Raw genomic sequence first — 27862 nt, 5'->3', positions numbered from 1 at the left:
CACACATCCATCAAAAGCAGCAGGATTAACCTTCTCCCTGCTCAGCTTTTGCCAGGATATTTACTTGTATATGCCTTCCCATGCAACAACCAGGAAACAGGAAAGCCCACCGACACCATCACAATCCTAGCCAGTAATTTGATCAGGAGTCTGTTTACAATTGTACCAATAAGAAAGCAGCATCCTAAAAGCTTCTTTACTTCAGAGTATAGGTGGAGGTTCAATCAGCTCTTCAATACATCCCCCCCCCCCCCACATTTACAACACTACCAAGTGAAAGAGAAAACAAGGCTAGAATGTTTCTCTTTGGCATGCAAGCTTCCTATGTAGAAAGGGACACTGAAGTATTCCATCATGTGAGCCTCAGCAAGTGACATAGCCCAAACACAGCCTTCCTTCCTTCCTTCCTTCCTTCCTTCCTTCCTTCCTTCCTTCTTCTACGTCAATGTGGACTTTCTGTTGTTGCTTTTATTGCTGTTAGGTGCCTTGGTCATTTCCCCCCTCCCCACCTCCCGCAAATGGAAATGTGGGAAATAAATGCAGCAGTCATATATGTTAACCTGGTTATTGTGTTTTCCCTGTGGCCTGTAAGGCTGAATGCGCACTGCACTTCCTCAAATGTTCTCTTCCTCCCCGCTTCACCCTTTATCTGGATGCAGTTCTATGATCTACATCCTTTTACTGCGAGACATTTTCTACCTCAAACGTGTGATGTTCTACCTTAAACAAGAGACAAACCAAGGAAAGCAAAAACATTTACACAGCATTAACTAGGTTTATACACACTCTTAATACCTATTATATTACCTGAAGTAGGTTTTCCTCTTCACACAAGTGTTTATCCACCTTCTTATAAAGGTTGTCCAACCCCTTTTTCACTTCCTTGCCGGGATACTCCTTTATAACTTTTCTTAGCTCCTGTTTATTGAACGCCAGCTGGTAGCTCACTTCCTCTTCTCTCACACCTTGCGCCACACGAGCTTCAACGCCCTCAAAGAAGTGCTGATGCAAAGTATTCAAATATATTAAAATCCACAAACAAAATGGTGCTCAGCCTTAAACACCTGGCATTAAAGCGTGGCTTCTACACATTTGAACTATTGTCATTGGAAAGCAGTTTTTCCTGTTTATTTCCGAAGTATGAAACTGACCGGATTTCTCTTACTTGCTATTGTAAGAGACATCAGGTGCCACCTAGATCAGCAAAGTGCAACTCATCACACACAAAGCTTTACATTCTATGCCTGTGCCCCATTGATATATGCCTATATTGTTATTTCTGCTCGTACACATTGGTTAAGCTGGACTTCTCTCTAGGGCCACTGAATCATCAATTGGTCTTGCAGGAAGGATTCCAGGAGAGGGAGGGTCATAGGCAATGACCATCTGTCCAGTTGGACTTCACCACCACAGCAGCTGTACTATGGGAATCATCCCAGTGGCTTTGCATATGTTGTTGATATTGCTTAAGAATGTGCACGTGAGTGCTTAAATGAAGTTTCATATTTTTTTAATAAGCTACCTTTGAAGGATATGCATCCTGAAACATGGGATATAAAAAAATGTAATAAATAAAGCCTTTCATATTTTATTTCAGCCCATTTTCAACAATAATTTAGTTAGATAAGATGCTGACTATCAACAGTACCCCATTTCACAATGTGGATATTTATCAGATCAAATCACCACATATGTTGCTCGTTCTACTCTTGATGATTAAAAACTGAGATGAACAATCTACAAGCTTGCCTCTCCATAACTTTTTGAGATGCATAGCGATTCCCCATGTCATAATATGCCATTCCTGTTCCATCTCTTCTTCGGTATTTCATTGCATGAGAGTTAGGTGAAAAACAGAGCTTCTGCAGCCTTTGTGAAACCTATTTTTGTTAGGGGTTTTAGTATGTACTCTATTCTTCCATCATCATATGCTATACAGTGGTACCTCGAGTTACAGATGCTTCAGGTTACAGACTCTACTTTGGAAACTGGCCACTGCTTTGCTAAATATAGCCTTTCCTTTTAAAACAATTTTTGGAAGACAATTACAGTGGTACCTCGGGTTACAAACGCTTCAGGTTACAGATGTTTCAGGTTACAAACTCCACTAACCCAGAAATAGTACCTCGGGTTAAGAACTTTGCTTCAGGATGAGAACAGAAATTGTGTGGTGGTGGTGCGGCAGCAGCGGGAGGCCCCATAAGCAAAAGTGATACCTCAGGTTAAGAACAATTTCAGGTTAAGAACGGACCTCCAGAACGAATTAAGCTCTTAACCCGAGGTATTACTGCATAATATTACAGGGTGAATGCTAAACTTATGAATAAGAACAGGTATAAATAGGTCTTCCATACTAATTAACAATTGGAGTGTGCATCTGGGGCTGCAGAAGTCTGCTTCTGACAGCCTTCTAAATTTATTATTTGTTTTTTAACCCCCAGAATTGAAGTTATAGAAGGACATGTCTTACATTTAATTTCTCAAGTGGCTGTCCCAAAGAGTAGATGACGTAGGACTGCAGATGATCTGTATATTTTTGTTTAGCTTCCTTTTTCTCTGCCTCCAAACATGAGATTTTCAACCGAGAAAGAGTTGCAAAGATATGGTGAAAATTCTCCATCATGACCACATCCCGCGGTGTCTTTTGGCTTTCATTTGCTACTTTCTCCACTAAAAAAACCCCAAACCAAATGACACACATGATCACACCAACAGCAAAGACGGCAAAGAATCAACACATACCTCTCAACACATAAGCATAATCCCTCAGCATGTAATTCCTGAACAGCATATATTTAGTTTCAGGGAGGAAGGTAATATCCATGTGATTTTAAAACCAGACAGTAGGATTTCTGGGGTGGAAATAAGATAACCTGCTCTAAAAAGAATCCTGAGGTGGTTGTGTTGATAATATACAAACACAAAAGGGACTCTCCTGTCAAGTAAAGCACTTTTAAATGCTACATAGTTCAATGAAAGAGTTATGCACTTACTTATATGTCTTAAATTCTGCTACGTTGTGCCTTAATTTTTTTCTGTTTGATGACATACCATAAATACAATTATACAACTCCATGTGGAAAACAGCTGTCAATGTTTCTATTACTAAAAAGGCAAGATAATGGCCTAATTTGTATGTCACATGAAGACAAACCATGCCTTAGCATGAAAATGCAGGCTTCCAGAGAGGACACAGCTGTTTGGCTCATCCCTAGTTATTCTGCTGCTGCTGCGCTGAGTATTGTCATCTGTATCTAGATTTGTGGCTTATCTCTCGCTAGACAAACCATGAGTTACAACCCAGGTTGGTCCTATGGTTTACAGCTTATGGTTTATCCAAGGGAGTTGAATCATGAGCCTAGATTTGATAACAAACCATGGCTCAGCTCAATGCAACACAGAAGCAGAACAACCAGGAAGCAGTAAGTAGCTGTGTTTGCTTTTCCTGGACTCTGTGTGTTTGAGTCAAACAATAATTCACCTTAGCGTGATGTGTGAACCAGGCCAATATACTGAATGCAATGCTTCCGTATTCATTTTTAAACCATGTTATAAATAGCTGGCATATGAGGGCAAATAGGGGTTAAGTAACAGTGACTGACAGTGCAATCAAAGGTAAATTCCACTGAGTTCTAGTGGACCTTAACCCATTTCATCAACAGGATAACACTATGAGATACAACAGAAAAAGGACTTTCTGATTATGAGGCAGATTCTCACCATTAGTGAAAACTCCCCTAATAAGTTTTAGGTAGGCTTTATCCAGGTCTCCTCTACGTTCAGCATTTCTGAAAATAGATTCAGCTAAGGCTGCAAACTCTTCAAATTCAGCAACAAAGGGGAGAATTCCAACTTTACTCTTCTTGGATATCTTTACATCTTCCATCTGTTTGATTTGGTTACTCTGAAGAGGGAAAACAAAGATCGCAGACCATAAGTTGTCGTTTTAAACTGAGGAAGGGAAAGAGGTGAGGCGAAGGCAAATGGATCCAAACTGCACCCATCCAGGAGGCAGGACATGCGCCATTGTTCCTCCACCCCAGCCAAACAGATAGGTTTAACTAGAAGGCATCACATAAGAAACTGAGTTAAAGGTCAATGCATGGGAGAGACCCACTGAGTCATAGGACCTCTATGTATTCCACATATAGACAAAATAGATTCACACCCCACATGCTCCTTATGGTGATCCCGATCATCCTACCCCACCTTGTTCTGCAGGGCAGGGATTTCAAGTTATTGTGTGTATATAGGTAGGAATCTATGCACATCCACTGCCATCTGATACGGCCAATTCACTGAGGCAAGGGGAGCAATCCTAGTGCCTCACCAAATGTGAAGTTCTACCTGGTTTGGCGAATGTGCGCATTGGCCCAAAGAACCTAATTATGAAAGCCGCTGAAAACTTACAATGCACTTGTCAAAGTTCCTTTTGACGGTCACTAAAACGTTTCCAAGTGTTGTGCTGAGGAAGGACGTTGGATCCACGTTCTGGGCTGTCCATACGTGGTGACTCATTTTCACCAGCATATAAAGGGAATTAAAGCTATCAATCTTGTCCCCAAGAGCAATGAGGTGATTCAGTTCTGGCTCAACGCAGCGAAATATTTTTATCATCATCTGCCGGATCATGTGATTCCTGTAAAATACGGTGTGGACATTAGGCAAGTGCAGTACTTACTGAATAATTAGTTTTAGAAATCTAGGTGAACAATTAGTTCCCAGATCCACTGGTACAAAGTACAAAAGGGGAAAGGGGCTTTGTTTCATTATAATGAGACACTGCCATGGTCTGAAATAATTCAGCTTTTTAGAAGCTTTACCTGTCATGATTCTAGAACCTAGGAAAATACATTATTTTGTTTTTGTTTAATATTCAACATACTCTGAAGACATTGACTGCAGACCACCAGTATTGTGTGCCCTTGATAAAGTTCCTCCATCCACCTCTTCTGCATCACTCTGAAAAAAGAAGGGATGGTTTAGAAGGAGATCGCTCCTTGTAGCAACTCAAGTTTTTGAGTCCACAATATTTAAAACAGAGTCGTACCATGGGTGTTCCAGGAATGCTAAGATGCTGTTGAAGTTTGAAGAATTTACTAATGAAGTCTTGTTCTGCCAGACACAAGGGTTCCAGTTCACTTAGGACTTGTTCAAAAATCTACAAAACAATAAAAACCCATACATTTAGCATACAAATGACTGCCACTCTTGATGGGCCACAATCAAGAAGCACCATATCTATTTCCTTTGAAGGTGCATTCACATACGGCTCTTGTCTGTGCGGTTAAAAAGCTTCTCGGGGTTCGGCTTCATGCAGGTAGCATCCACACCAATGAACAAATGCCTAAGCTACTGTTTAACAATAATAAGATCTTGGTATCCTTCATGCCATGGTTGAGCCTCCCTTAGTCGGCCTTATGCCAGAGCGTGCATGTCAAGTGCAGGCACAGCCAGCCACACAACACATACATATACACACAATTATTGCACATATTTAAAGTCCTTATTTCACCAAGGTTTGCCAATTGCCCACTCCACCATGTTTATTGCCTACCACACTGTTCTGGGAGGACCCCAAACCTCCCAAGCCAGTGTGGTGTAGTGGTTAAGAGCGGTAGACTCATAATCTGGTGAACCGGGTTTGATTCCCCGCTCCTCCACATGCAGCTGCTGAGTGACCTTGGGCTAGTCACACTTCTGAAGTCTCTCAGCCCCACTCACCTCACAGAGTGTTTGTTGTGGGGGAGGAAGGGAAAGGAGATTGTTAACCACTTTGAGACTCCTTGGGGTAGTGATAAAGCGGGATATCAAATCCAAACTCCTCCACTTCTTTTTCTCTGGAGTAGGCTTTCAAGGGGCACATGGGGTAACAGGCAAAAACTACTCCCCACTTCTGTTATTGAAGGCATCTGCTGGATCAAAAGCCCATTTGCAAGCAGAGGGGTGCAAATGGAGTTGGCCTTACAAGAAAAGGTCTTCCATACGCAGCCTCACAAAACCAGCACCTCTAGCTTACTGTAGTTCCCTTCTCTCCTTCACATCACAGGAACTGTTGCAGTGTAGCCGTACTTTCCCATACTAGAAAAGTAGCAGACAAGCACCAAGGGATGCATGATTAAGCTCCTTCTCATGCCAGTTTCTAAAAGAAGCAAGACTGGCATGAGGAGGAGCTGCAGCATGGGCTCCTCCCGAGCCACCCAGGACTCTGACCCTACCTTTGCGGCGGGCTCCAGAGGTCCTCGTGCAACATATGTAACACAAGAGTGAAGGCCACAATTACACCTAGTGTGAAATGAGCATTATTTAAGCGCAGTTATAACATGCAGCACCAGCCAATGTGCTTACATTTTTACCTTATCAAACTTTGTTCTATCTGCCACATCGAGGTCAGATGCAGACATGTTCCCCATATCCAGCAAAGAGGAGGACTGAGACCTGCGATTTCCTGAACTCTGAACTGAGAGTTTGTTTAGGCTAGAAGTGGAACCTGTCAGCTTCCCAGAACTTCCATGAAGACCTAAGGTGATAATGAAAGCCATGTGAGGAACTGTCCTATATGGAATAATGTGTCACAATACAAATAAGCATTGTCTATTCAAGATTAGCATTCTCCCGTCATTCTAGAGACTGCCAGTACTTCTCCTACATGACAAGCGGACTGTTGTGCTCACGCGTTTCTTCACCTAGAGGTGAAACCACATGGTTCAGGAACAGACATGTAGTGACAGACATGTGGGCTCAGCAAATACAAGGACTACTGTAGTGCTAATAGCATTCCAGAAAAGAGCACAGATAAGGGTGGATAGACAGAACCAGGTGATCACAGGGGATAAGGGGCGTCTTCTAGAAGCAAAGCAGAACAAAGGCAAGAAATTACTATTTTCTTAACAAGAAAATAGTAGCAAACACCTGCTTGAAAGATAAGGAAACCCTTTATCCTCTCGAGGCCTCTTTCAGTAAAATTATTTCAACTGCAGGCTGCCCTTACAGATAAACTCTGCCAATGAATATGACATTTCGTTCAAGAAGTGTTGTGACTTTTTATCTTTGACTGTGCACAAATATTCTGTGGTTTTCCACTTCAGTTGAAAACTGAAAAGCAGTTGTGGTTTATGCAACCGTGGGAAAAAGCCACCATTGTGCTTTTTTTGTGAGAAAATGTAACAGCAAAAGATTCTGGCTTGAATTGTTTGTAAATTGTTTTTTTCTACTTTGCTCTCTCCTGCTTCACTCTATCATTGGCTATATCTGGCTACAATGCAAAACCATAATTTTGTGACAGAAGATTGAACTTAGGTGAGCCTCGGCATTGAACTATTTTCCTGCTCTTCTGTGTTAGATTAACTGCACATTAAAATGCAGTTAATCTTGGTTAGTTAAAACAAGAAACCTTCATAAATTAGGTTTTGAGCTTGGTTTGATTAATGTTCACTATGGTACGTGGAAACAAACTGAGTTCAAACCCTAGTCAAGTTCAAACCTAACCATAATCACTAACCATAGTTAAGATTAATCAAACTTAAGTTTTGGGTTGGGCAAGGTGCAGTTTCTCTAAAATGGAAGTTTCAAAACTCTCACTGCTGCAGCAGACAAGAGAGAGAATACACTAAGGCTCATCTTGATTCATTATCGTACCCAGGATTCAAAGTAGTGCAAGAGGCTACGATCACCCTCTGAATGAGGAGAAATGTCTTCCATTTGTGTAAAGGCAATGTTAGATCCAAGCCAAGTCTAAACATATGGCTGGTTCCAAGAAACTACCTGCTGCATGATGGCACCTTAAATATTCATCCTGCAGAACCTCGAGCATCGTGAAGAGCTGGTCACTGTAGCCTCCAGCCACGTGTGTTGCAATGACTGTTGCCACAAGCCTGCAACCAGCCATGTGTATGGCGATTCCCTCTGCATGAGCACTGCATGGTGGAGGTTACACATGACGGCACCCATGGGTAACCACCACACTATAAAGCTTAGGACTAGAGAATTTGGTCATCCCTGCTCTAAGCATTTGAAACAGATGTTAAGTGGATATAAGGGGAGAGTCAGATCACTGAAGGCTGGGGGCATCTATTTTTAAAAAACACCAGATACAAAAGGCTATGCAAGTTCACGCAGCCACAGTTTGAATTGTAGCATAGACAAGCTCTTAGTGGAAACATGATGAGACACTCATGACTGCCATTTGCACAAAAATGAAAGAGAATGTGCTTCCCACATGGCAAGCATTATGTGGTGCAGAAGAATCTCATGGCAATATTATTCCTCCGGTAGCACTATCTGTAATCCCGAATAGGCCTGTAATCGTCAGGGCAGATGAGCAGGAACTCCCCATAGGCTAAATCAGAGCTCCATTGTGAAATTTCCATGGGGGTGTTTATCTTGCCTCAAAAAAGCATCTGGGGCAGACATGGCCTGAGTTTAAAAACAAATTGCAAAATACGTTGCTATTGTATTTTGCCTATAAATGAGTATCACACTGGAGATCTCTTATAGCGGGGGGCGGGGAAGAGAGACCTTCAACCCATAGGCTTAATTAGGCCTGATATGGGACCCTATGTGGCCTCCAAGACTGGTTCTCCAAAATCTGCCCCAAACCTGATGTCATATATGACATCAGGTGAGGGGCAAGCAGAAACACAACAGGAAGCTTATAGGGCAGTCCCTATTGTGCATTGGCAAGGGAGGCTTCCTGTCACTGCCAATCAGCTGATGGCTGGCGAGAGCAAGCCAGTTGGGATTGGCTACAAAATGGGAGTTCCCCCAGAGCTGAGCAGGTCCCATTCATCCTGCCATATTTGTCCAGCGAGAGATAGGTGAGAAAAGGATCTGTCTCAACCCTGTCTTACAGGGGTCCATTATCAGGTTTTGCTCCTTTTTTATGATTGCTGTAGCACCCACAAATTTGTGCAAAAACGTTGCATCTAACAGAATTCTGGTATTAATAGGTTTTTGCCATGACAATTACGTTTTACACAGACATGAATGCACTGGCAATAACCATTTAAAGCGCTCATCATACTCACTCTCCGTTTCCTGTTTGACAGCACTTTCTTTTCGAGGCAGTGTAGCTGGGATGGATTAGGTTGCAAGCATCAAAGACAAAGACAAGTTAAAAATGCATTTTGCACAAACCATGCACGAGATGCAAGTTAAGCACTAGCTGGAAAGAAACATGCAGATAACTATGAGAAGCAAGTAACTACAAGTTGCAAACAAACATAGCTGGGGAGGTACCCATCTAGATTTTTTAACTATGCCGGAAAATGTAGATTACGTTTCGGTAGCACACTGAAGACTTTCCAGTTTGTGTGTGTGTGTGTGTGTGTGTGTGTGTGTGTAAACTCGACTGTGCAGGGGGTCTCCATTTTGCCATGCTATGGCAGATGGAATACTTGGCATTCATAAGATATGACACAAATGAGAGGGCAGATGCTGAAGACATTTGGGTGGTCCAGAGAGGCTGTAGTATGTGAATTGGAGACACATGTCCCAGGATCCCTTAGAGACATCACAGGGGATTCTGCCATCATTTTGTTAGCAGTGGCTGCCCAAGATCCAGTAGTTCTGCCCCAGCATCCTCTGAAACACGGCAAGGGGTGTTTAAGGCAGCTCTTAATGATGCATTATTTCCTCTTGGTCACCTTCTAAGGAAGGCCAAGTGTCACTTTAAGCCACTGCTTTAATGCTTGCATGGTCTTGACAATGGGAGACCTCAACTTCTATGTACAGAGCTGCACCGCTGCACATGCACAGAAAAGCCTAAACTAACGCTCACTGTCCATAGATAAGCAATCCTCCGTTGTAGAAAAAGCAACTTCTACAATCTGATGATGGCTGGGGCATAGAAGTTGCATTGTACAAAGTCAAACCATTGGTCTTTCTAGCTCAGTATTGTCTATGCTGAAAGGCAGAAGATCTCCAGATGTCTCCTACAGAAGTCTTCCCCAGCCCTACCTAGAGATGTTCTGGACTCAACCTGCAACCATTTGCACACAAAGGTATGGCGCTTCCCCAAGACTGTGAGACATTATCAAAATTTCAGTCTCCTGTATATCTGGTAAGCCTGGAGTATTGTCTCATTACTGGCAACTTAATGCTTTTTAATGCCATAACCATCGTTTCCGTGTGGCATATTGAGTACACTGAATGCCTTCCAAGCTTTAAATGCAATTCACAATGAAAGAGTTTAGTGTTTCACTTCAAACATACATTCCTTCCTACCATGCCACCTTGAGGGCTGTGGAGGCGGAAGGACTTAGGCAAGGCAATATTTCTGCAAGCAAACTATGTTTCCTATGGGTTCACAACAGCTGTTATTAACACTGCCACCCTGTTTTTACAGTAACAACGTACACCTGTCCACATAGAAACCTGGTAGGATTTATGTACTTTTGGAGAGGACAAAACTGTCAGGCCGCAAACACAAAACCACAGGACACAAGGTTACTTATTGCTGAATGTGACCTGGAGGTTGAATTCCAATCTAGTAGCAACAACTGGAGAGACAGGTTGCATACACAGAAGATTTGATGTGCAATGTTCACAGTAAATACAACACTACATGTAAAATAATGGCTTGTTAAGAGCCATGAGATCTTGGCTGCAACAGTCAGTTCAATATCTCTTCACACAATGAGCCTCTATGGTAGACTGAGGTACAGCAATAGGCTTGGTTACCTTCCTCACAAGGTGAAAGGGTGTAACCTAGCTAAGTCTGGCAGGGCAGCCTACTCTATGACATTAATCCCTTCATGCATTAATTAGACTTAATCATGTTGGTTATGAGGCTTGTTATCCCACACAAAGTGCCTAAAATTTCCCAAACCCTGTACATATATTAACAAATAAGATATTCTGTGAGCCTATGGGCATGGGCTAATGCAGAAAAGAATGGGGAAGAAAGAGGAAAGCATGTGAACATGATTTGCAGCTGCTAGGTCACTGTCGCAGGGCCTTTGCATATGTATGTGTGGAAATAATATCTATTTATTGTGGTCCTCCCTCAGTGTTTTCAAATTTACACGTTCACCAAGAACATTTGGGGGTGGGGTAGATAAATAAAGAATAAACAAAATGAGAAGAGGCACAAAAAATAGAAGGCTAGCTCCCAAACACTAGAAATTATTCCTGTCTACTCTCTGGCATTTGGAAATTTCACCAAACACTGTTCATATATGTCTGTGCTTGAGCTCAACTTAGCAGCCTTAAGGGCTAGCAGTGTGCCTTAAAAAAAGAGAGGACAAGCTAAAATTCCCAGGATGCTAAATTATGCACCCGATATTAATTGGGGCAGTATGATTGCATATTTACAGAGTACACAGAGCCCTGGCTATCAGAGACACCGCACTGGGGGACAGGGCGGCCTACATTATTGAAAATGCAGGAGGTCACTGTATGGAAAGAGAGATTTTAAAAAAGTCAATCTGGGAAGGTGCAACACCCCATACATTGAAGATAATGGCTTATCATGGGCCATTATCTAGAAAGGGTCCCTTTAGGGTCCCTTTATCTAAAAAGGCCATTATCTAAAAAGGGTCCCTTTATAGCTTACGTAATCATGCCCTGCATTTCTGATGTTCAGACTGCAAGTGCCGCTTCTTATGTAGCCAAAATGGAACCTTCCATCCCGAGAGAGAGAGAGAGATCAGTAGGCTTGGGGAAACACTGAGGTTTGTGAATGTACAAACTATCTTTTAGGGGCTGGGGAACACCCCCAAACAACCCAGTGAGTACTAAGTGTACAAAATAGCCATGGAATGCTGCCTGTTGGAGGAGAAAGATTGAAAACTGGAACAGAGAGAATGGATGAGGATGGAGTGTTTGGAATCCTGAACAGGATTTTGCTGTAAGCTCCACTTGGCTCCATGAAAATCCTTACAGGGTTTACTATCAATTGCTTGCAGTTTTCTTTTGATTTAAATCGTATTCTATTCCGAAAGGTACAAGTTACTTTACACAATTTATTTCCAGTTCTGTCTTTTAAAAGAAAAGGATGCAGAGTTTCCCTTGGCAAGATACATTCAAGTTAGCATCACTTAAAGGTAAAGGTAAAGGTACCCCTGACCATTAGGTCCAGTCGCGGACGACTCAGGGGTTGCGGTGTTCATCTTGCTCTATAGGCCAAGGGAGTTGGTGTTTGTCTGCAGACAGCTTTCGGGTCATGTGGCCAGCATGACTAAGCAGCTTCTGGCGAACCAGAGCAGAGCATGGAAACACTGTTTACCTTCCCACCAGAGCGGTACCTATTTATGTACTTGCACTTTGACGTGCTTTCGAACTGCTAGGTGGGCAGGAGCAGGGACCGAGAAACGGGAGCTCACCCCCTCGTGGGGATTCGAACCGCCGACCTTCTGATCGGCAAGCCCTAGGCTCTGTGGTTTAGACCACAGCACCACCCACATCCCTTAACATCACTTAGGGAAGACTATAACCAAATAAATGTCTTAGATTCCACTATAAGCCTTTACGTACCGTGTTCTCCTCAGGACAGAAATTCCAACATGTCCAACTCCCTGCTGCCGTAAGTGAAACTTAGAAAAGCCCTCATGATCCATTCCAAATATTTATGCTCATGAATATTTACTATTAACTAAGACCTCTGAACATAACCCCAGCACCATCAATATGAGCTTTCATACAGAAGACTCACTGGATGACATCTTCAGAAATATCAAACAGCACTAAGCAGAGCCAAACAGACTTGCTGCTGGTCCCCTTGCCACTTGTCAGGCACAACACCACTAGAATTTTAGTCTCCACAATTTGCACATCAAATTTAAATGGTGACACCTGCACCCCTTACTTGAAACTTCTTAAAACACTTTTGCGGTTGCTGCTAAAATATCTGCTGTCAGTCGCAAAAGTAGAAACCTCCTTCAGCTCATTCTGACACAAAACTGAAAAAGGGAGCACCTGTTATATACTTACCAAACTTCTTCCCTTCCTTCGTTGCCCCTGTCATTTTAATCTTGGCAACTTCAAAGAAATCCTTTATTTCCCTGTCATACAACCGTGATAAGTAGTCCATATAGTTCTTAAAGAAAAATGAACACACATTTAGTGGCTTCTCAGGAAGAGAAATATATGGCACATCACTTCAAAAGACGTAAATTTGGAATGCACAACATGTGCCGGGTGTGATGTCATGCACGATGCGTGCCAGGCTCCCTCAGTCTTGGAGGCAACCTGGTGCCTCTGTGAGGGGTTTACATTCCTGGATGCCACACGTGTAAGTGAAATTGTGTATACTGGGAACACCATCTAAAAAGTCTCTAAACCCCCATTCGACCTCTGGAAACCCTTAAAAACCACTTTTAAAAACCAACACCTACCAGACTCCCTCCAAACCTCCTTTCTCAAGCTCCATCTCTCCACAGACCTCAAAAGGTTGATGCAAAGGCTCGTGGGATTGCACCTGCAAACGTTCCCGGGATTTTGAGCTGCTTTTTTGTGTGCCATTTTTGCCCTTTCCATGCCATTTCTGGGTTTGAACTGAATTCTTTATTTATTTCACGGCGCTGCGCATGCACGGGTTGCAAACGAGTGGAGAGTTGCCTGGATATGCAAGTTATCTCTACAGACGAAGAAACTGAAAATGCAACTCTGAGCACCAGAGGAAGCCGGCAGCATAAGGCAAATTGTGTTGCACTTTTATCTTGAGACTCATAATCTCAATAAATCAAAAGGAATAAATTTAGACTGAATAGGACACAATAGTGGTGGAAAGGAGATTTCCTATTATTCAAGAGCTAATAGTCCCTAGACTGCTGCATCATCATCTCACACTGCAAACTAATTTAGAAGAAGAAAAGACTGTTTGATTACATCCCATACTATATTTCACTTTGAGCCACTCACCGTTGTTAGCCCTTCATATTTTCCATAATCTGTGTTCTTTAACCACTCCATAAGTTTGGCATAGCGCAACAAGTCTCTGTGAAAGGGATGGTGGTTCGGTAGGGTCAACTCAATGGAGTGCTGAGCAAGAGTGGAACTTTGGTCATGGCCCTTGGCAGAGGAAAGCAACAGAAGAAAGTTGTATGAACACGACAGTAGAATCGCAAACCTGGACACCCTGGGAATTTGCCAGTTTGTCAGATAAAAGATCTGCCTTGCCATTTAGCAGGTATGCTTTTGCAGCTGTTCTGTGTTCCTTTCAGTACTTTGAAAGAAAGAAAACAGACATAAAAAACCCCACAAAATATTCAAAGAACAAAATAAATGCTGAGCTACAGATTATGTGTTAGAAATCACAATGCATTCTCATCAGGACTTGCGTTTTCCATTTGAAATTTCAATATTGCTCTCATTAACCTTGTAGTGACAGCTAAGATATTGTCCCACCAGATTCCAAAATCATTTCTATAGAGTGAAACAAAGCCCAATTTGTTAGATTTTGGTTGAATTTCTTCAATATTATTTTACACAGTAAAACAATATAAATTTGATGGTATGCTTTAAAAATGCAACTCCGGACAAGATGTTAAATACAAAAGTGCCAGTTAATAGACATCGTTCACAGACATGTAAGCCATTCTGTCACCCATTCATTCATCATCACTCCATAATAAGCCCGAGATAGAGGCAGTATCTCAATTTCCCTGTTAGACACAATTTAACAAAGCTTATCAAAGCTGGTTTCACTCCCTTTTGTTCTCTTATGTTAACAAAATGCTAAATATGATCAGCCCCAACTTTCACATGTATACTTCACAGGTACCAGGAAAACCAGGTATCATATATACTAATTGCAAACTCATTCTCTTAATGTGGATCCTTACATATGCCAAATGGCATTATCCACACACAAGAGGGGGATATCAGCAGGCGTGGGGGAACCCCAAGGTTCCAGAAGTACTCAAATCTTTGGAAAAAATCGTGCCAGAGGCTGGGGGTGGGGGATGGGAAAAGACTCAAAACAGCCCAAAGAAGACTGACCGTGGTCAGTGGGCATGGAATACTGACTGACTGCAGAGGTTGGGAGGGTGGTTAGGGGAGAGAAAGCCTTGGGGAAGAGGGAAGATTGTGGCATATCCTTAAAAAGGCATGGCTGGCAGGCAATTTTAAGCAGGAGCACTCCAAACTGCAATATTTTGCAGCAGGTCCTGCTTGTTCTCTACTGGGGACAATAATGTGATATTCAGGAATGACTTCACTACAATTTAATTTCTAGTAGTGAATTGTGATCGTCATATGAAGAGTGGTATAAAAATTTAATAAATAACAGAAAGTAAATAAAACCAGCAGTTTCCATTCGCCTTCCCTGCTACCACCCACCCACCTGTGCAAATCACGTTGACACAGCTCTAACCCAGTCTATGTTGATTCAACATCTTTGTGCCTAAGTTGTGCATCTTTTACAAAGCGCATTTTACAATACGTAGGAAGCTTTGGTGTCGAGGTAATCCTCAGAAGGACTTGTTTCCTCAAGTCACAGAAGCCATATTTTCTATTTTGCAGAGGCAACACTGCAGGACATACATTAGGCTTAGCAAGCTTTTTAAAAGACGACTCAGTAAAATTAAAACAGGTTGATTCAAACTCTCTGTACTCACAGGAACTGAAAGATAGTAGGACCTGTTAATGAGACCCTTCTCCAGCTCTATAAACTATGTGGAGATAAAATGCAGGGATGTAAACACTGTATTGAATAGAGATGCCCACACAACCCATTCCTAACATTAAGCTGTGCATGTGACAACTTAAAAGCTTCAAAAACAAAGGTGGTACAGAAGTTAGACCAAATATTAATTTGTAAGTGCCATACAAAGAAAATATATAAACATCTCAATCTGGATAAAAGTTTGGTCTCTTAACAGTGACCAATTCCCCGGGGAAGCTTAGCTCACAAGGAAGGCACTGTATTCCTCCCACAATAGGCAGAAATCAAAAATATATTGGCTCTAAAAACATGCCCCATTTTTGCATATTGTAACTAAAATCCAAAAACAGGCCTATCCCAGCCTCCACTCATTCTTTTGTAAAGCCATCTAAGCTCCTGGCCATCTCCATCTCCTAGCAGTGAAGACATGGAAAAGCAATGCTCATATCCTATTTCTTGCACTGCAGAGAACCAAGTAGCATCAGTTCACCAGAATATTTGTGCACTGGAGCCGTAGTACTGAGATGCCAGTGTTTAGTTAATTTTCCACATAAAGGGTATACATACCCTCCAACATTTCTCCAATGAAGATAGGGACATCCTATTCCATCATCATCATCTTACTATCTATACCCCGGCCCATCTAACTGGGTTGGCCCAGCCACTCTGGACGGCTTGCAACACATATAAAAACACACTAAAACATTAAACATTTAAAAAACTTCCCTCCACAGAGCTGCCTCCAGATGGCTCGGAGGTCGGATAACTCCATACCCTCCAACATTTCTCCAATGAAAATAGGGACATCCTAAGAAAAAGCGGGACATTCTGGAATCAAATCAGAAACCAGGACGGCTTCTGTAAATCTGAGGTTGTCCCTGGAAAATAGAGACACTTGGAGGGTCTGGGATATAGCCAATGGCTGGCTCATTGCACTAAATTTTCTTTGCCACTGATCATTAAGGGAGCAAAGTGATGCAAAGCAGTCAGATGGCTTAAGGGAAGCCTTCAGTGAAATACAGAATTTACTGAAGTCTCTGAAAACTGAATCGAGCATTCATCTTCAAAAAATTTACAGTTTGGAAAAGAGTCAAGGTACCTGCTGAACAAATACGTTGTTGAGATGGCTGGCCAGTCTCCGCGCAAACTGCTCTCGCAAATCGCTAAACCGCTGCTGCTGCTGCTTCACAGCATGGAGCATCTCATGCCCTATAAATCAGAAGAGGAAACCGAAACAAATTACTGCTTCAGTAAGGGAAGTTTCGGAAAGGAGAAAAGGACTGGGGGGAACCAGAAGACCTCAGCTGCAGAAAGACAATGGTAAGGGGAGAGGGGGGTCCTAATTAGAAAAACACTTACCTGGCTGAAGAGTTACACTCATACACTGTAAGAGTGCATCTGCCGCATTAGTGCAGGCCTCAATGCCCCGGGAAGATGAGAGATCTCCTTCCTGGAGGGCTTTGATGTGACCTTTTGCCAAATCCATATGGTTCTGCAAGAACAAACGTTTACACTGGGAGGGCAAGCGCCAAACTTTAAAGCCTTATTTATCTTTCACAGGCTACAGAAAAGAGCTCAGATTATTATTTTGCATATTCCATACAAGCACCGCTAGCCTAATTTCCACCCACCATAATAGCCTTGGGCATGGATTTGCATGATAGTGTTTTTATCAATTTCCACCACTGCTGCTAACTGAACTCCCCACACAGATCGCTAAGTTGACTTAAGCACACAAATACATTGGAACCAAAAGTAAATTGCACCGAGACAGAAAGCCCATTTCGCCAGGTGAAGTGCCCGTCGCAGGCAATGGAAGTGCAAGAGGTGGCACTCTGTTTGCCTTAGCATGACTTGAGAAGCAGGCCTACGGGAGCTGCCATTGAAGTAGAGCTATGGGTTCAATATAGTACACTGGTCATGATCTTTAAAACTAAACGGCTTGAGACTAGGTTACCAGTAGGGCGATCTTATCCCACATGCATTTTAAGATCTTTGAAGAGACCCTGTCCTATGTTCTGCCAGCATCTGAAATGCTTTCAATAGGAACACAAGAAAGAGCCAGGTGGCTTCATAGTTCCTTCCATAGTTCCTTTGCATGCTATCCCTATGCAAAGAAGTGAAGGTCTTCCTGAGCCTTTAGCCTGGCTGAGGCCATTTTAACTGGGCTCCTGGTTGTTTTTTTAAAACCTATCAGCCGCTAGTTTAAAACTAACAAATCAATTTTTAATCTGTTTGTAGAGTTTTAAATCTGTTGTTACTTTTATTACACACACACACTTTTGCGGTTATCTTTTTTTGTGCGCTTCATTGCAAAAAAGGCAGAGAAGAAATTTAATAAATAAATATGGGGAATAGTCAAAAAGTGTACTGGGCATGCCAAAGTCCCTGGATGCACTTAAAGTAGCTCACTGAGCCTAAAGCTATGCAGCTGAACAGCTAAACGTGTTTTATCGGCATTAAATATAATGGCAGTGTGACAACTACTTTTTAATCTATTGTAATTCACTCAAATTTCGGTTTCGGTTGACTGTGTCTTTGAACAAATAAATATGTAAGTATGTCACATGCTTACAACAAGGAACTCTATCTCTGAAAGTAATTTCAGGTTGTTAGTGTTGCTAAGATGAATTAGATGGTTGCTTTCCGAAATCTGGTCCATTTGTTCTTTCACGCTCTGCAGCATTTCCTCATAACTGCTCAGCTTCACTTCAATTTGGTCCACCTCCTTCAGCGCCTCATCCAGCAGCTTCATCAAGATGTTCACTTGTTTCTCAGAGGCCATGATCGAGTGGATGTTTGCCTGCAAAAGAAATAATATCCATTACCCATCTTCCATCGTATTTCAAGAGTTGGTAGTCACTAAACACAGCTGATTAAAAAAACAACCATAATAACTCTCTCAGAATTATTACACCAGCATTCATGTGCACCAACCTGGAGCCCTCTAGAAGTAAGTAAGTAAGTAAGTAAGTAAGCAATGCTATTACTAAGTCCATCTGACTGGGCAGCCCCAGCCACTCTGGGCTGCTTCCAACAAATATAAAAGCAACCGTTATCATCCCTGAACATTGGCCATGCTGGCTAGAGCTGATGGGAGTGCAAGTCTAAAATACCTAAAGGGCATTAAGTTGAGGACGGCTGCCACAAACCCTGGTAAGTAACAATGGTAGAAGAAACTTTGGCCCACAGCCCTAATTAGGCCCACCAGGCTTCCGTATTTGGCCTCCTGGCTGTTTTGTCCAAGCCATTCATCACCTGATGTGAGGCATGGACAGGTAAAGGTGTAGATTCAAGCAGCCCCAAATTCAAGGCATGGCTGCAAAGGAGGAATACTGGTGGTCCCTCCAAATGTTGCTGGGCTACAGCTCCCATCGTTCCTGATTACTGGTTATGCTGGAGTCCAGAACATCTGCAGAGGACCACAATGGCTGGCCTGAGCCTAAGTCCAAACCAAAGCGTATTCTGCATAAGCTGAGAACCTTTCCATTATCTCTTGCTAAGCACACTGCCATATTTCAAAATAAATCATTACCCCATCGAGCACTTGCAGTTCTCTGGACAACTTATCTGCAAAGGCCTCTGCATTGGAGATGGCATATTCACAGCCTTCCATCATTATTTCAATGTCCTGCTCTTCTCTTGCATTTAACTCTTGGTATTCATCCACCACCTCTTCATCTCCTCCAGCCACATTCTGATTCTCACCGCTTGGAACCGATTCTTGAGAGAGCAGAAAAAGATTGCGTTCATGAAAAATGGATACAAGGCTACCGTCTTAACCTAGGTGATCAAAATCTTTTTGAATGACTGACAAGACCACAATGCCAAAGAAAGTGGAAGAGAGCTGTCCATACAATATAAGCATCATGAGTTTTCTTCAAATGGTAAGTTAGGAAACACTATTATTTACCAAGTCCTTTTCAATATAAAAAAGAGGCTAGTGTCATTTAATGTTTGACATTCTGCTCTAATTCGTTCAGGCTCCCTTTGATATAGAATGTGATGACTGGAATTTATTGAATGGTGACGGCTTTGACTACATTGAAGACCTACTCCTGGAACCTTACCTGGGTAGGTAATTTTTGCCCCTGTCAGGATCTTACCTAGGTTTTAAGGCGGCATAGGCAAACTCAGCCCTCCAAATGTTTTGGGACTACAACTCCCATCATCCCTAGTTAACAGGACCAGTGGTCAGGGATTATGGGAGTTGTAGTCCCAAAACATTTGGAGGGCCGAGTTTACCTATGCCTGTTTTAAGGCAGCAGACAAGCAAACCTTTGCTATGGCAAACAAAAACTGACTCTTTTCCAGTGTCCATCTCTATTACTTCTGCCTCACCTTTAAGAAGTCACATAAAAACATTTTATCTTTGGAGTACTAAGGTTTGATCTCTTTCCCCTTACCTGCCATTTTCTGCCCTTGCTTTTTAAATGGGTGCTTGCTTACAAAAATAAAAGTACTGATTCTCCCTCCATAGTCAGCTGAATGCAATCTATGACCTCTGTCCAATACAGTTCAATTTCAGCACAGCATTACCAGGTAATTAAATAACTAACATTGTTTGCATTGCATTGTGAAACAATACTTTCATGACATTTCTTCACATTTGGAGATGTTTCAGCTGCTCCTTGCAGCATTAAGGCTTCAAAGAGTTATAAAATTAAAAACTCTTGAATAGTATTTCCACCTGCATTTTCAGTACATTCCTGAGTGACCTGAAGAATGTGTTTTGCTTAACAAGATGGGTCATAGGCAATTTAAAAAAGCAAAAAGCAACTGAATTAGTCACACAGAAGAAGAAAAACAGAAAGAAAAGGTGTTACGCACCTTCTGCGACTTTAGGTAGTTCTGGAGAATTAGAAAGGATTTGAAAAGCAGAGGAAAGGAAGCAAAGAATATTAGCTAAGCAGTGAACGGACACAGAATTTTTCAGAAACGGCAATAAATCATCAGAGAGTCAAAGCTTTGAAATTTAAGTAGACTACAAAGCAGATTTCTTCATATACATGCAACATCTGGTAGACCACGTGATTTCTTATTAAGCTTTTAAACATACAAGCATGCAGGCTGTGTAATTAACAGTTACCTTAATACTCTAAACTTGTATTCAGTTGCTTTTCTCAGAATGGACAGGTTAGACCTGCCAAGCAGGACACATTAAAATTGATCTGATAACAATTTAAACTTAGCTTGAGCAACTAATAAGTTACATAGGCTCTTCAAGTGTGATGTACAGGAGTCCAAAAGCCCAAGACTGCAGAATGTCCCTGGCAAAATATGCCTCAATCCTACATTCACCAAGCTAATTAATTTCAAAAGAACTTCCAGGAAAGTGAACCATGTCCTAATTTAGGTCAAAGACATATGAAGCCAATAAAAGCCTTAGTTACTGTTAGTATATGCATGAATGAGGGCAATACAAACAACGTGATTTTCTACTACTTTTAAAGTATGATGAAATTAATATTTTAACTAGAATACAGCATTATGAAAGACTCAACTAAAGTTTTTACCTTCTAGAAGCTGAGAACTAACATTTATGAAGTCGATCTTCTTTCTAATATACCGCTGATTGAGTTTCCAAATGCATGAAATGAAAGTGTTCTTTTCTGCTATACTGCTAGCAACCCATTTGTACACTTTTTCAAAATGCAGGTCAAACTCGGGACTTTCCTGAAAAACAGGGACAAAACAGATGGGGGAAAAGTCATAATAGTACATTCCCAACATGTTTTAGATTCCAAGGGCAGATCTAAGTATTTAACACACATTCAAATGTGCATGGATTCTCCTAAAGAATCCTGTGAACTGTAATTATGTGAACTACAATTCCCAGCATTATTTTGAGAAAATGAGGTGCTTTAAAGGTGCGTTGAATATGCTTTAAAAGCATGGTGTGGATCTATAAAAAACTTCAGCAGGCAGAAGCATTCCATCAGGTATATTCATGGGATGCTCCCACTAACGGAAGCAGAGGTGGGGACTTTCATCACTATAAAATTCCCTCTTGAAAATCTGCTGTAGAGGGCAGGGAAGCCTCTGGAGCAGCATGAGAGGTGGTGCAGGGGGCAAAGGGGAAAGAGAGATAAGTAAAAAATGCAACCCATCCTGTGCTCCAACAGGAGCCTCTGCAGGATCCAAAAGCCCTTCTGTTTGCAGAGGGCTGTTTAGGATCCAAGCCAATGCATTTTCAAACAACACAATGTTCTTTGGGCTGCTTTACAGTACAACAGTAGCATGTCAGATGCTCACACGCAACACAAAAACAACATGATCCTAACTCAAAAAGAAATGAAGGCTTACTACTTCTGTAGGAAACTAATAAAAATGCTTTTGAATTTGTAGATAGTGGTTTATAAGCATGTCAGTATCCAGAATAAAGGTCCAAAGCGATGCTTGGTTTGATTTTAAAAGTCTATAGCAGAGAAAATTCTTGTGCAGTGCATGAAAGAAACAGAAAACCATCCCTCTGCACATTGCACCTTCTCTCCAAAGGAAATTCTCTTCTACAGAAGTCAGATGTTCAAGCTGCTTCTTTATACACTTACTCAAAAGTAAGTCTGAGCCTCCAAAGAGTTGCTCGTAAGTGTGCATATGAGGGCAATCTTGGTTTCCAAGTCCACTGAAGTTAGCAACATGCCAAAGGCATGGCAATATGTCACAAATGAAAGTTGCATTTACTGCCCATGCAGAGTGAAGATTTCAAGCCTTTATAATGAAGACATACTTTGATGGCATCCTTGGCATCAACGACAGCAAGATCTCGAAGCACCCACGCAGTCTGCCTCTTGTAGAAATCTCCCTTGTCAGATTTTTTCACCTTTACCACGTTTACCTGCACCGGGCGTTCGGTTGTCACTGTGGAGTACAATAAATAGCTGATCACTACAAGACCCAAGCACCAATGTAAGATGGACAATGGCCATTTTCCCACAGCCGCAAGTAAGAAATCCTAAAGTAGATATCCTGCCCCCACATTTACTTTATATGAAAATGCAAACCTAAGAGATATTCAGAACGCAGAAGGCAGCCAGGCCCTCTCAAATGTGGAAGCAGACATAGCCAGCAGCTGCTAAGCAGGAAGGAAACATTTTGCTGTTTGCAGATATTAAAAGCAATTACCATATTTACTCAAGTCTAATGTGCCATGAAATCTAATGCACACCCTATTTTCGCAATGTAATTTGGTCAAAAAGTGAGCATTAGATTCAAGTAAACACGGTATAAAAATCAGTGTAAGCCACTGATCTCATGCAGATGGCCCCTTAGGAAGCCTCTTTATGGCAAACAGGACTCAAAACATTGCAGCACCTAAAATGTTAGTGCTGGTGCACAGAACACTTTATATCTTCTTTTTCAGAGGAACATACATGTTAGTCCAATGCAACAAAACACAAGAAGTCTTGTGGCACCCCAGAGACTCACAAATTTATTGTAGCATAAGCTTTCAGGGACTCAAACATACTTGATCATCCCGGGTATAGGGTGGTATATAAATTCAATAAATGATAATAATAAATAATAATAATTGATCAAATGCATGAAGTGAAATCTGAGTTGACAGCTATATAAAGTAGAAAATGGCGAAGTGTGGGTTGAATGGAAATGAGATACAAAATCACAGTCAGGATCCTTTGAATTTACATGTATGTGAAACAAACACATCTTTTACAGTAGCAGGTTGATGACAATTTACTCAGCACTGCTAATATTATTGTATTAGCACTTGTATTGTGGCAGGGAGCCATTCACAAGACAGTGTTGGCACATAGATCCTGGCATTGGTAAGCTAATTAACATTTGTAGCATCCTTTGCTACCCCTCCGTAGGATAAGTCAAGGCTAAGTGAGACTTAGGAATCCCAAGTCCGCTGCAAAATAACCAGACAGCTGACAATGTTTTCCAGCTGAGAACACCAAACTGCTTGCCTGACATGCTTGACAAGAATCTCTTCTACAGTAGGGAGTTCCCTTTAGACATAACCTATCAATTGAAGTTAAGTGCTGAAATGCTATACTTAAATCATAGAAACACCTTTTGGAGGAAATATAGGTGAAATTGTACAATTTGATAGTAAATACTGTATCAGCTTTTAGCAATGAGCTTAATTAGGAGTTAGAAAAAATGTTTGCCCATACCTGTGGCACACAAAAAGCAGTTTCTCTTCTTTTTTCCTGCTTTGCAAACATTAACAATACTTAGTAAACGTTCATCATTTGGAGTGAAAATATCCCTCTGTAAGGCATGCTTGATTGCAGTCATTTTCTCTGAGCTGTAAGATATAGGCAATAATAATAACATTTAAGTACTTTTCTGAATAGATTAACTCAGCCACCACCTACTGGACCCAGGAACTGAGGGTGTCTGGCACCCGCAAACTCATACCAATATAATAGGAGAACAGTGTATTTGATCCTGTGCATTGGTTGATGCAGGACTTTGAAGTGGGGTAGGGACGTGGCTACAATCAACTTACAAACAAAACTACATTTTAGCTTGTGCACGAACATCCTTAACAGGCCAAGTGTAGCACTGTATGCTGGGCTCACAAACACACAAGTGTATGTTGAAAACATTTTTCTTTAAAATCAGATAAGCTGCCTGTGGTAGAAATCGCATCCCAACTCACTTGGAAGAGCAACCATTAATGAGTCAACAGCTGCAGAATCACAAGTGAACATTCGCTACACCTAAACAAAAAACAGGCTGAGCAAGATTTAAGTGTTTAAAATACCAAAGTAGCTGAAGACAACATGCTGCTTCCACTAGCTTAACTACACAAATGACAAATTTAAAAAGTCAAACAATTGTGGTACAGTGGTGCCTCGCAAGACGAAATTAATTCGTTCTGCAAGTTTTGTCGCCTTGCAATTGTTTTCGTCTTGCGAAGCACGGTGTCGGAAAAGTTTTCGGAAAGCTTCAAAAATCACCAAAGTCTTCAGAAACCTCAAAAAAGGCTACCACACCGCGTGCTATGAGTTGCTCCTCGAAGTCAAGTCGCAACTGCACCTCGGGTATTAACGGTTTTAAGAAAAAGGAAACAAACTTGCAAGACGTTTCTGTCTTGCGAAGCAAGCCCATAGGGAAAATCGTCTTGCGAAGCAACTCAAAAAACCAAAAACCCTTTCGTCTAGCGAGTTTTCCGTCTTGCGAGGTATTCGTCTTGCGAAGTACCACTGTACGTTTCAGCTGCAAGCATTTGTGGACTTGACAATACTTTGAAACAAACAGTACAGATTATCACTTAACTACAGTGTTTCTCAAACTTGTGTTTCCAGCTGTTGTTGGACTACAACCCCCATCACCCCTAGCTAGCAGGACCTGTGATCAGGGATGATGGGAATTGTAGTCAACAACAGCTGGAGACCCAAGTTTGAGGAACACAGAAAGAGGTTCTAAAGTGCCATCCTAAAGTGCAATAAAACTTAAAATGTTGTATTATTTTTTTTAAAGTGCAATAATAGTGCCATCCTATACACATCCAGGGACGTGGGTGGCGCTGTGGGTTAAACGACAGAGCCTAGGACTTGCCAATCAGAAGGTTGGCGGTTCGAATCCCTGTGACGGGGTGAGCTCCCGTTGCTCGGTCCCTGCTCTTGCCTACCTAGCAGTTCGAAAGCACATCAAAGTGCAAGTAGATAAATAGGTAAATGGCGTTTCCGTGCGCTGCTCTGGTTTGCCAGAAGCGGCTTAGTCATGCTGGCCACATGACCCGGAAGCTGTACGCCGGCTCCCTCGGCCTATAAAGCGAGATGAGCGCTGCAACTCCAGAGTCGGCCACGACTGGACCTAATGGTCAGGGGTCCCTTTACCTTTATACACATCCACTCAGAATAGGACTTACTACCAAGTAAGCACATGAAGAATTATGGCACCCTAAAGCTCTGGGAAAGGGACTCTTCCAGGTAAGTCATTTAACTACCCACATAGAGTTTGGCCTAACTCAAGATGCCCCTCTGAGGGGACTGACCCTGAATGGCATTAAGGCAACAGAAGCTCACTCAGTTTGCTCACAGCTGACCAACCATGATTTATATTCCCATTTAAAAAATAAAATAAGCTTCTTGTTCAATTTCAGTTTATAATTCTTGCCTGCTCATTAGGGTTTGGTGGGGAAGGGATAGGGTCGACACGTGTCCTGCATACCATATTACTGTATCATTCCGTATTTCTGTCAAATGCTATGACCGGTATTGATATATAGTTTTATCCTGGGCAGCCAAGCACAAACAGGTTTACAAATTCATGTGCAAGTGGCGCACGTGTGACAGATTCCAGAGGGACCATTCCGTGAGGCTGCAAGTGATCTGTTATGTCATTGCTTTGAAGCCTACCAGAGAAGAATGGCAGATGAAGTTGATGGACTATGCTGAGATGGCTAAAATGACGGGAAGAATCAGAAATCAGGAAGTCCAAAATTTTAGTAAGGAATGGGGGGAAATTATATCTTATCTTAAAGACCATTGTAAACAGTTAAAATAATTAGTAGGATTGAAATATCACTTGTAGATTAAGGGTGAATTCTGGACACAATGGAGATGGAAAAGATTTGGATCATAATAAAAGATACGGGAGGAAATGGTTGATAATAATAGGACCCACAAAGGGGAGGATGGAAGTTTCTTGGAATCTTGTGGGGTTTTTTTTTAATGCTTTACTGAGCTTAAAAAGAAGTAACAAAAAAGGGTTATCCAAAAGAAAGAAAAGAAAATGGTAATATTTGTTACATCACATCACAATAGGTTCTTCTTGAGCTTCTAGCAACTTCCCGCCACCCCATCAAGTATCTACCACTTAGTCTATGTCAGCCGTCAGCAAACTTTTTCAGCAGGGGGCTGGTCCACTGTCCCTCAGACCTTGTGGAGGGCTGGACTATATTTTTTGGGGGGGAAATGAACAAATTCCTATACCTCACAAATAACCCAGAGATGCGTTTTAAATAAAAGGGTACGTTCTACTCATGTAAAAACACTGGGCAGGCCCCACAAATAACCCAGAGATGCATTTTAAATAAAAGGAAACATTCTACTCTGGTTTCCGAACTGTCCACGGGCCGGATCCGGCCCCCAGGCCTTAGTTTGCCTACCCATGGTCTAGGTAAAGGTAAAGGGACCCCTGACCATTAGGTCCCATCATGGCCGACTCTGGGGTTGCGCTGCCCATCTCGCTTTATTGGCCGAGGGAGCCTGCATACAGCTTCCGGGTCATGTGGCCAGTATGACTAAGCCGCTTCTGGCAAACCAGAGCAGCGCACGGAAACGCCGTTTACCTTCCCGCCGGAGCAGTACCTATTTATCTACTTGCACTTTGATGTGCTTTCGAACTGCTAGGTTGGCAGGAGCAGGGACCGAGCAACGGGAGCTCACCCTGTTGCGGGGATTCAAACCACCGACCTTCTGATCAGCAAGTCCTGGGCTCTGTGGTTTAACCCACAGCGCCACCCGCATCCCTACCTAAGTGATAGACTAAGTCCTTGGAATCTTGTTTTTAACGATTTATGTTTATCTCTGTGAAATTTTAATTTGAAAAACCAAATAAATAATTTTAATTTTTTTTAAAAAAAGGATTGCTTTGAAGCCACTTCAGCACCAGTCCAAACAAACAAACAAACAAACCTCGCCCCTCAACCGCCCCTCCCTCCCCCGTATTTTGCCAAAACAAAGGTGGTCGCACTAGGATGGGGCCGCCTGGAGAGGGAAGTCAAGGCAGGCGAGGGCGGCTTCCCGGTGAGGGACTTGGACTTGGAACCCCCTTCCGAAGAAGAGGGGCGCTTCGACAGCAGGCCTATTGGGGGGGGGTGAGTAAAGGGCGTGAGAGGAAGGGGCCACGGCGAGCAGCACCGGAGGGGCGGGTGGGGGGACCTGCCCGTGGAGCCCCCACGACCACCCTATATGCGCCGCCATGCAGAGAGACCCCTCTTACCCCGCAGCCTGGGCTGGGGAGAGAAGCCCTTTCCCGAAGCTGCTCCTCTAAAGCCGCCGGCCGCTGTCAGGCTCCGAGGAAACGCCGCTGCCGCCTCCCTCCCTCCCCACTCGCCTTTCCCACTCCTGTCACCGAAAAGAACCGGAAGTACACGGAGTAAGGACCGTAACACGTGACGGAGGAGCGTCCTCCGCCGCCGCCGAGATCAGTGGGGAGTGTGATAACCATAAATGTAGAAAAATAAAGAGTGACACGGGGGGGGGTACCATTCTGAGCAGCTGTATTTCCTTTTCTTCCTCCTTTCAGTGTTCCAGGACTTGCGCGCTGATGATA

At 42.4% G+C, this 27862-nt stretch overlaps 1 protein-coding gene across 6 annotated transcripts in view; it reads right to left on the bottom strand.

The window, feature by feature from the left end:
* EXOC1 (exocyst complex component 1) overlaps positions 1-27689 on the bottom strand; it is a 28974-nt gene extending 1285 nt beyond the window's left edge. The window contains exons 1-20 of one of the 6 annotated variants that reach the window (XM_082238105.1): positions 27530-27689; positions 23746-23879; positions 22335-22465; positions 21121-21280; positions 20435-20455; positions 19140-19327; positions 18180-18407; positions 16964-17096; positions 16704-16813; positions 15558-15611; positions 13861-14010; positions 12931-13036; positions 9027-9071; positions 6357-6520; positions 5051-5161; positions 4886-4962; positions 4411-4639; positions 3721-3904; positions 2471-2670; positions 808-1002 (exon numbers count right to left, since the gene is read on the bottom strand). In XM_082238105.1, the coding sequence (XP_082094231.1) occupies positions 808-1002; positions 2471-2670; positions 3721-3904; positions 4411-4639; positions 4886-4962; positions 5051-5161; positions 6357-6520; positions 9027-9071; positions 12931-13036; positions 13861-14010; positions 15558-15611; positions 16704-16813; positions 16964-17096; positions 18180-18407; positions 19140-19327; positions 20435-20455; positions 21121-21280; positions 22335-22465; positions 23746-23869 (2610 nt within the window). In that variant the 5' untranslated portion in view covers positions 23870-23879; positions 27530-27689. The remainder of the gene's footprint in view (positions 1-807; positions 1003-2470; positions 2671-3720; positions 3905-4410; positions 4640-4885; positions 4963-5050; positions 5162-6356; positions 6521-9026; positions 9072-12930; positions 13037-13860; positions 14011-15557; positions 15612-16703; positions 16814-16963; positions 17097-18179; positions 18408-19139; positions 19328-20434; positions 20456-21120; positions 21281-22334; positions 22466-23745; positions 23880-27529) is intronic. The other 5 variants (XM_082238107.1, XM_082238108.1, XM_082238106.1 and 2 more) reach the window with 5 other exon arrangements.
* Positions 27690-27862: the final 173 nt, after the last annotated feature.

The sequence above is a fragment of the Podarcis vaucheri genome (genome assembly GCF_965113315.1).
Source record: "Podarcis vaucheri genome assembly, chromosome: 9".
Classification (NCBI taxonomy): Eukaryota; Metazoa; Chordata; class Lepidosauria; order Squamata; family Lacertidae; genus Podarcis; species Podarcis vaucheri.
This window is presented reverse-complemented; position numbering and strand designations above follow the sequence as displayed.